Source organism: Adelges cooleyi, unplaced genomic scaffold, assembly GCF_023614345.1.
Source record: "Adelges cooleyi isolate 19-005CV unplaced genomic scaffold, UGA_ACOO_1.1 ACOO_flye_CR_arks_rails_tigmint_CR_PRNA_108, whole genome shotgun sequence".
NCBI classification, from domain to species: Eukaryota; Metazoa; Arthropoda; class Insecta; order Hemiptera; family Adelgidae; genus Adelges; species Adelges cooleyi.
In genome coordinates, this window is record NW_026095761.1 from 8,650,617 (window position 1) to 8,661,420 (window position 10,804).

General features: G+C 28.1%; 1 protein-coding gene across 1 annotated transcript; it reads left to right on the forward strand.

Moving 5' to 3' along the window:
• The first annotated feature begins 4,315 nt into the window (after positions 1–4,315).
• Positions 4,316–7,173, forward strand: LOC126846611 (sarcoplasmic calcium-binding protein). Its single transcript, XM_050586259.1, has 6 exons — positions 4,316–4,406; positions 5,328–5,441; positions 6,249–6,416; positions 6,637–6,777; positions 6,917–6,997; positions 7,061–7,173. The coding sequence occupies exons 1-6, from the start codon at positions 4,383–4,385 to the stop codon at positions 7,163–7,165; spliced, it is 633 nt and encodes a 210-aa protein (XP_050442216.1). The 5' UTR covers positions 4,316–4,382; the 3' UTR covers positions 7,166–7,173.
• The last annotated feature ends 3,631 nt before the right edge of the window (positions 7,174–10,804 follow it).

The following is a 10,804-nucleotide window of genomic DNA, read 5'->3' on the forward strand; positions in this document are numbered from 1 at the left end:
TTAGTTTTTATAATAATATATACATATATAAATATACATATATATATATATAGGTTTTTAATTAAATATCTACCAAACGAGCTATATTTTTTTATTCTTATTCTTATAACTGTAGTTTATAACTAAACTGCTATTGGATTTTTTTAACTTGTTTATTATTCAATTATGATCATCAACTTTTATGAGTTTAAAAAAACCAAAAAAAAATTATTTTTATACTATATTTTATGAATTTGTTATGAGCTTTAGTTGTATTAACGTTTTTATAAAAATATGCACAAATTTATATAGTATGCATATTTTTGTATTATATAATATAGTAATTATGCTGATGACCTTACCATCGAGTTATTTTTGTTATACATTTTATTAAATAAGACAATCTCATTAAAAATATTTATACATTATTTTATATTATTATACCTATATTTCACTATAGCAAAATTATAATTATAATTTGTATTTATTATTTTTATTCACAAATTGAGATATTTAAACTTTTTATTGTAACAAATCTATAATGCTTGTAATTTTACAACATATTTTGTTTAATTATGAAATACATAAGGCTAGTCGAAATAGCCATTTTTTGTTTTGGACATATTTAGACTGTTAAACTTATATATTTTTAAAAATTTATACAATATTACATTTTTTTATTAAAAATACCAAAAAATTGTTTTATTGTTATTTTTGCAGTGAACCTATATCTATAGTAATAGTATTAAATTGTGTATGCTTTTAAATTTAGAAGTAGGTACAATAGTTTTAATGTCGAGAATTAAAAAGGAAAACTTTAAACTGCTTTGAAAGTATTTGTATTTAAAAAAGTTGAGAATCTTCCAGGATACCAATACACAAAGCTGAGCATGACATATTAAAAAATTTAATGTACGTTCAATTTAATTTACTAACGTAACAGGGTGCTTTGATTTTTATATTATTTTAATTTTTAACCTATGAAAACTAAAGTAAACAAATAGTCATATTGCATTCAAATAAGGAATCTTTGATAGGACTTTCATTGGGAGCTTATTGAGTAAAAGTATATGTTAGCTAAAAATGAAAGATTTAAAATCATGCTTAATTATAAATATGCGTTAATTTATGTAAAATTAAATATAAAATATAGTTGGAAAAAAGGATGAGATACCAATTTGAGTTCTCTAATTTGTTACTTTACAGCCCTTCGAAGTATGGCATTCACTACTACACACATTTTTTTTTTTTTAAGAGAATATGTAGTTAATCACTAAAAACGTGTTATTCTATATTAGTTTTCTAAATGAGTAATAATAATGTAAGTTTTGTGGGTTTAACACAAATATTCACACTCGCATGTAAAACAGTTAACTTACGTTAAAATATGTATTTTTTACTAGAGTCACATTTTTAATAAAGCACATCTATCATGGATCATTAATATATTTACAATAGTATACTAATTACTATAACAATAATTAATAACACTATATTAAAATCAATACCTTAATGGTTTTTTGATAATTATTTAGGTCAGTAAGATGTATAGAGTTTGGTAAAATGTAATTGAATATTTGAATAATGAAAAATAACTAAAATAAATCGATTAACGTACTAATTGAAAAAAAAGATAATATTTAAATAACATTTATAAAATTTAATTTGTATGCAAATAAATTACAAATAACGTTATTATACGTATAAAAATGAATATAAATAATTAAAATATAATAGAAAATACTAGTAAGCAGGTCAGGTTGGGTCACACTTTTTCAATCCCCAAATCGCTAATTTTAGGGGAGGTCTATTGTTATTCGTTTGCTATACGTACACTTTGAAATACAATACAATTTTTGAAATCCGACAACGGTAGTAAATGGTGAAAAATCTGAGGAAATCGAAATTTTGTTTGTCATAATATGTGCGCGCTTTTAGGCTTAATAATTATGATAATTTTAATTTTAAATAGGCTGTTGCCTCTGAAGCTCGATTTCTATAATTAATATGAAATCATATGTACCTATTTAAAATGTTATATAGTCAATAATTTTTATATATTTCTAGTAACAACCCCAACCTTATATATTAAGACTCTGTGAACTTGAGATTTTTAAACGGTACCGTACATATTTAATGATCGCTTTAAATTAAGAATAATTTACTGAAAATGTTGACTGATGGATAACCAGTTCTGGATAAATACTATTAAAGTTAGGTATTTAAGTTTTAAATATAGTACGGAGGAAGGATGGAGTGTAGTAATATTTTTATTTGCGCGAGGTACTCAACCATACTCTACCTATCTCCTGTCCTAAATTTTCGAAAACTGGTTATCGACCAGTCAAAATGTTCGGCAAATTATTCTTAATTTAATATATACATACCACGTAACCATTTAAGTTTCAAATGTTGATACAAACCTGAAAAAAGTTAAAACTATTAATATTGTCTATAATGTAAAATAACGATTAACGTTGGTAAACTAAAGTATCTCCAAAAAGTAAAACTAAAAATTAATGGCATTTATCTTAAGAGAAATACGTTTTACGTTAATTTGATCACGTATATTATAGTATAGATACTGCAAGGTTTTGCTATTACAGTAAAATTATGTGTTTCGAAACACAAACAAATATTTACTTAAACGCTTTTAGAAAAAACAAGACACAATACCTCACAATCAACAAAGCAATTACATAACGTCGACGTTTCCTTGACGTCTACTCTTGTGGTGCCGACAAAAGGTGACAATATTATTACCCTGAAAATGTTTTCAAATTTAAACGTAGATTAAAAATAGAGAATGTTGGGAAAAATTGAATTGAATGTCCAATAATATAATCAAATCAATTATAACCCTTTGCCTCTAAAATATTAAATCATTGATGAATGGGGGGAGGAGTAAGTACGATTAACAACTCCCGATGATTGATCTATTCGACAAGCAACATAAGTTTAATTTAGGTAAGTACCAAATAAAAAAGAAAATAGTATAACGTTCATTCATACAGGCGGTTATCAACTTTAGTAGTTTATACTGAAATTAATTACAGTTAAATGTTTGACTTTGTAGTTTTTTCATCAATCTGTCGACTGGTTCATCAATAGCCAATTGTGTATGTATATTATAGTTTATATTCTAAATGTATTTTATTTTAATACGAAATTGTTGTTACAAACGAATTGCTTTACAGTATAACATGTTTTTGTTACATAAAATATGTATTGTATATTAACTACACACTATATTTTACTAATATACTAGGGATATTTGATAATACTAACACCAACCCAGGTGAGAGCTGAAAATGAGACGGTCAAGACTCAAGACAATCATAGAACAAACAACTACACGTAACTCAAACTTCGCAAAGTCGTCTTAATATTGTTTTACTGAATAACTTGTACTATTAAAATATGATTTAACCGAGGAAAACATTATTTTAATCATTTTTATTAATTTAACAACCAAATATTGACAAGATTCTTTATTCGGGTCAAAAGGCCTATAATTAACCTAACAACTGTAATTTAGACACAAGTATTACAATGACGAAAATCACACGACGACATATTATTATCTTGATAAATCCTGAAGGCAGTGGCGGGTTTAAGGGGGTGGCTAAGGGGCGAGTAGCCCCTCCCCTTGGGACTAAGCTATTTTTTTAAGGCAAGTATTATGATATATCAATAATTATTATAAAATATCGTCATTGAAGAATATGGTTATTTAATATTTATGGATTTTTGAATACTTAGGTTTCAAGCTATTTTTTTATTGTTGGATTTTGGATTTAAAATACAGCTAGGTAAATTCTTGAACCTCAATTAGGTTCCCCCCTTGGTGAATGCTAAACCCCGCCCCTGCCTGAAGGATTTAAAAAATATAAATTTAAATGGTATATTTGCTAGTAGTCACGTTCTCAATGTTAAAAACGATAATAGAGATTCAATTTGTCACCGACTATCACCGTCATTACTTAAAAAAATATTTATTAGGTACGTTTATAAAAATATATAATACTATAATAGTCCCTAAATGCGCATTGTCTTTTGAAATGTTGCACTTTGAAATGTTTATGTTGATAAATATTGTGTATATTGTTTATAATCACGCATGCATTTCATTATAATAAATATTATGTATATCATTTTGCTTTGACAAAAGATTCGTTTATCTCGGTCATTTTATAAAATACTGTTACCGATTTACCTACGTCAATTTTACTAAGGAGTAAGGTCGATTGTCGGTTCTAATGATTTTGACTCTATAAAAGAAGAAAAAAACGTTAATTTCTTCATTTGTTCTGTGATAAATGATAATAATTCTTATAATATTTAATAATCAGTGTATAATTTGTTCGTCAGTTAAGTTAAACACAAACTCCATATCCAGCATTATGTTCAGGTGTATTTTGAAAATGGTAAGAAATAAGAACACTAATCCATAATAATTAATACCTATACTACATTAATTATCTAACAATTCTATTTACTAGCTTAAACGCTAAGTTGGGAAATTATTGAATTTTTATAAAATAGTGTGTTTTTATGGGCTTTTAGTAAAAATATATATAAAACCAATTAAAACGGACGAAATCATAATAGACATTTAAAGGGATCTATTAATTTCCCTTTAGCTGAAATTGGCCAATAACCAGTTCTAAACAATAATTTTTCAAGTCGAATACATTTTAAATAATACAAAAAAAAATGTACTTTTATTCTTCAGTGTTCATTAATCTTTTTGTGGGACGGAGTAGCCGATTCGCCATTAGACGGCAGCCTATTCTGCCAAGCAGGCATCCGAACTAGACTTTCTGGTCTATTCCCGGACATTTATGCCATAATATGCAAAATAAAAAAAAATTTATCTTTTTTAAAAAACTAAAAATTTGAAAAGAAAATGTTAGCTTATTATTGATTTTTGTATTAGAATATTTTCTTGTATTAACAAATTTAAAAGCTATTTGAAAATCAAAAATTAATAACAATTATTTTAGGGGAGGGGGGGGGGGTGTTTTTAATCGATTTATTAGAAAATTGAGATCACTGTATTCAAATGTTTACAAAAATAAAAAATTAAATAAATTATAAAATATGTACATTACCATTTAGTTTTAAAACTTGATAAAGCTTTAAAAAATACAAAAAAAGTTAAAAATTTGAATATTGTCATATATTGTAATATAGCATAAACAAAATTGTTTTCAAAAAGAAAAACTACGAAATATTAATTATTTTAACAGAACACTAATGTAGAGCGTTAAAAGAATCACCAGTATTGTACATATGCTTAATATACCTACTTCGTGTTTATAAATGTTTAATTAATTTGTTTTCAGAAACCTGCTTTTGTCAATAGCTGCAATAAATATGTTCATTCCAACGGTGGAAATAGATTTGTGGTGAGCAGAAAATTATTTGAGAACGAGCATCGTACGCGGTGTAATGCAATGGTATGTCAATTATGAAGTTAAATAATTAAGTATCTAAGTATAGAACAAGTTAATTTTTCATATAGTATGGCTTTTGGAAAAATATATACAGGATGTTTCATAAAGATATGACAGATGAAATAACTTTTTTTCTAGTAAATACTTTAAAGATTTTTTTATTTATTAATTTGTACTCATTTGCGCTAATTATGCCAAAAATTCTAATCTCTAAATTAAAACCAGAATAAAAAATCTTAGAATTTCAGTGTTCTTAACATCTTAACGAGAAAGAATTTAATGCAGAATTGTATACTTTGTACCCAAAGCCCAATATCAAGTCATTTATAAGAGACAAACGCTTGGAATGGGCGAGCTAAGCATTGAGATCCAATGGTATAATAGAAGATGTAATTCAAGCACTATAAATGGGAAAATACCTAGAGGACGACCTAGGCAGAGGTGGATAGACATAGTCAAATCAGACCCCGAAAAATGTGCACTAGGATTAAAATTAGAAGATAGTGTAGATAGAGATAGATGGCATCAAATAGTAGAAGCAGCGAAGGCCCTAAATGGACTATAGAAGCTAGGGGAAAAATATAAAAGCAAATTATAGTTTTTTACCACCCTTATATGTATGTATAAATCAACGTTAACAACTTGTTAATAAAAAAAACTTAAAACTAAAAAATAACAAAAAAATCGTCAATAGCTTATTGAAACGTGTTGTTATAAGCATACTTTTGTAATTTTGTTATGTACAATTATATAAGTTGTAGTAATGCGTAACCTTAATATATAATTTACCCTAACACAATATATACTTAGGAACCGGACAGCGAGTGGGAATCAAAGTTAAGAGCTTATCACGAGTTGATGGATATAAACAAAGACGGAGTTGTTTCGTTGGAAGACCTGGTTAAACTCACAGAGAGATTTGCAACAATCAATAACATGACGAAGGAACAGAGCGTGAAGTTCAGCAACGTAATTGAAGTATGCAAATATTCGAATTTATATAGTACAGTGAATTGGTCGTTATTAAAAAGCACAAATTATAATATTTCTTATTCTTATATTTGCATACATTTAATCCAGCATACACACTTAAGTTTCGCTAACATTTATTTACCATTTTCCAAATTTTAGGGAATCTAAAACTAGAATATTAACCGATTTCAGTTTAATCTATACCTTTAAAATTACATTGTTACAGACCTTGTGGCATAAACATTGGGGATGCATCGATCCGTTTAATTACGTCACTGTGGAAAAATACTTAAGTTATATTCAATACGTTAAGCGAAACGAAGAACTAAAGAACGACGTCGTACAACTTTTACCATATTTATTTAAAGTAATTCGCCATTTAAATTAAAATCACTTCGTAAATGTTATTTTCTATAATAATATTTACGAGTATACATGCACAGGCATTATTTTGAGTTTAACAATTTAGAAATGATATACCTTGACAATTTTTTTCCCCCATACAGGTAGTGGACAAAGATCAAAGTGGTGATATTTCAAAAGAAGAATACGACCAATTTTTAAAATGTATTGGCACTTCGGCAGAGGTAATTTTTCCATAAGTTAAAAAAAAAATGTATTGATTATATTTATTTTTAATAATATTCCAGAACGATTTAATTAAATCGCTGGGCATTATCAACGACACCACCGGCACAATCAAATTGGATGATTTGGTTTTTGTTATCGACAAACAGTTCTTTTTGAACAAATAAATATAAAAAGCATAGGCCTTAATGAGTTTGTGATATTAAATATTTTCAAAATACAAATATATGCTATACAAATATTAATTACAGACATTAAAAAGTTCCTAATATAAATTGATGCATATACATTAATTATAATTTACTACGACGGACTCTATTTATAAATTATATTACTACTATTCATATAGCCTTGAATTACATATACATATACATAAACATTATAAATGACAATGTATTATTAATCAGGCTGTACCACAAATAAATTATCTAAATACAACAAAATTTAGTTTATATTTAGTAAATATTATTTATTTCATTATAAAACTATTATAATATGATTTATTCAGTTGTAATAAAATGTTGTTTACACAAAAATAAATGATTTAATTTTTGATTGTTGTAATTTTCTAAGGGTCATTAAGCTTTAGTGTTTCTGATGAAAAGCAGCACTAGACTGGTTAAAATATAACAAATTAAACGCTTTATTCGGTGCGAGTGGTATGCATAATTACATAAAATAAGTAGAAACTTTTCAAGTAAAACATATTAAGAGTAGTAAACTCTTAGCGAAAATTCTGTTTGGCATTTGGCTTATGCATTAACAACATTCATTAAACTATTTATATTTTTTAAAGTTATAGAGTATTAAAACACATTATTATTGTCCAGTCATTTTTGCATGGACATCCTGCAAGTCTTTCCCCTGGATTTACCAACTTTTTAAAATGATAAAAAAGAGACATTTTGATATTATAATATTCATTGTAAATGAACAACTACTATATTATGATCATTTTTGCAATTGGAAAAAACGTTAAAAATGTAGAAACAATAACTTTAACGTACACGTAAAACAGTTATAATATAAAATATAATATACCTACACATTTTAAGATTAAAAAAATGTTTTTAACATCAACTTTTATTAATTTGTTAAATATAAAGCCAAAGTTTGACTAATACTTTTTTGAAATAATAGCTAACTGTTAAATTTAATCCCTGTTAAAATTATTTTATTTTTTAGAATAAAATAATATATTATAATTTATATCTAAATATTAACACTTTTTTTTATACAATATAAAACCTTTTTTATTAATAGATTTATTAGAACGGTGCACAGCCGTAATTTATCCGCAAAAAATGGTTTTGCAAGGGACAAGTATGCGAGAGTGGTATTTATAGTAACCTAACCTAACCTGCCCATTAATGAAGTTCACAGGAGGTATTGAGGAAATCCATACAGCCAACGAGGAGGCTATCGACTGGATGATAAACTTAGGCGTGCGGCTGTGACCAAGGGAGCGTCAATTAAAACAATGAAATCGTGTGATACCAAATTATTACCAAACTTAATTTTTACTGTTACTCTAAATTTTATACTATTTATAACTAAATAATTTAATTAGTATTAATAGTTTTACATTATTATTGTTATTTATTTATTTATTATTTATTTGTTTGTGTTTGCCGGAGTCATATGCTAATAATATAATACCTTTTTTTTATGAACAATACTGAATTATTCAAGGCTTCTTAATAATATCGATTTTCTCACTCAATGTATTGTCGAGGGTAACGTTTTGTGTTATAGAATTTCGGGAGAGATTTTAATCTCAATTCCATTATGTTTTTGCCACTGTCGGGGTTAAAATGTTATCGTAGGTTCGGACGCATATAACCTTCAGCTGCCATAGAGTTCACATGTCTCGTGTCACGCTCCTGCTATATTATACCTAAGTCTATGACAAACTTTACAAAAAATGTATAGAAGACGAATTAAAACAACTTGGATATGTAAAACAAGTCATAAATCTCCTACGAAACTAGTCCAAAACCAGTCCCTATGTTTTTCATAAATCTCGAGCCAGGGGCAAATAACAATGATATTTTCAAAATCAACTCTATCTGTTATTCTAAAGTCAAATTTTAAGAACCCAAACCAAACAATAACCCAATCCAGTGCCTTCGATGTCAAAACTTTGGTCATTCAAAAAGGTATTGTAACCGCGAGCCCCGTTGTGTTCAATGTGAGCTACATTTGATCGACGCGTGTCTTAAGCCTGTCAATCAGCCGCCCAAATGTACCCTATGCGGAGTAGCTCACCCAGCAATCTACCAAGGTTGCCCAGTTTATAAAATATAAAAATTAATAACAGCAAAGGATTTTAAATTCAAAACATTACAGAAATAATTTCCATGCAAATCATAATTTTATAAATTCAAATGTAAATAATAATGTACTAGTCCCCGTTGGTAACACCCATATAGTCGATAACTTTCTTGCATCTCCCCTACCAATGGCTCTCCCTGTTAAGCTCCGGTGAAATCGAAGCAACAATAAAAATATTGCAAAAAGGCAAAGCTCCTGGGAACGACCTCATCACCGACAAGGTACTAATGAACCTCTAAAAAAAAAGCATACTGCTATTAACATATATATATACAGGCAAACTATTCGAAAAATTGCTTCTTAAAATAAATTCGGCCTAATTATGAATTCATACTTACAAAAAATACAATTTACAGTAAGGCTGTACCAATTCACCTCATTACTCAATTGAAGCTGATGTTTCTCAAGGTAGCGTCTCGCACCTGATTTATACAACATTTTTACCGCGGATATACCTCAAAACATGATACTCTGATACTCCGATAGCCTCATTTGCTGACGATACAGCCATATTATCAACCCACAACAATGTCAAAGATGCAGCCCATCACCTTCAAGTGCATGTAAACCGTATAAAGTCGTGATTCAGAAAATTGGAAGATAAAAATATACGGAAACAAGTCAAGTGATGTCACTTTCGCTCTCTGTCCTGAAATATGCCCAGCTATTAAAATCAATAACACTATAATCTCTACTCAGGACGAAACAAAGTACCTGGGTATCATTTTAGATAAGCGCTTAACTTGGGGACCCCACCTCAAGAACAAAAGAAAAAAAGCTAACACTAGACTACATCTTTTCCGACCTCTACTAAAGTCCAAACTGCCACTCAAAACTAAAATGCTGATCTAAAAGTCTATTATAAGACCAGTATAGTCTTATGGTATACAAATTTGGGGACTTGCAAAGCCTCCAAATATACCCCCAATACAGGCGTTCCAGAACATTTCGCTTCGGATGATAACTAATGCCCCTTGGTACATAACTAACAACAACCTACATGATGACTTACAAATTAAAACAGTTAACGAACTTGCCAAACTACACTACAATAGATTCCACTCAAATTAATTAACTTAAATTCAAACCCCCTAACAAAACGTATGTGCACTGCCAACTTCCCCGACAACCCCACACGCAGACTCAAACGTACCTAACAGAAATCGTAACCTAATAACATATAACCGTTTAGCAAAAACTAAAACTTAACTTCTAATGAGATGTTACCAATGGATGGCTTCCTCGCATGTTAATTGTATATATCCTCGACAAAAAAAAAACGTATTGTAAATATTGAACAGATTGTTTTGTTAATATAGAGAATGAAAAAAAATAATAATAAAAAGGTTCGGACGCAAAAAATAAATACTATAATTGAAAACCCGAAATCGTTTAGCAGCTACTTGTCAAAGTCAAATCAAAAAGTAATTACAACAACGTACGCGCCATTTAATTCGTATTATGAAGACAAA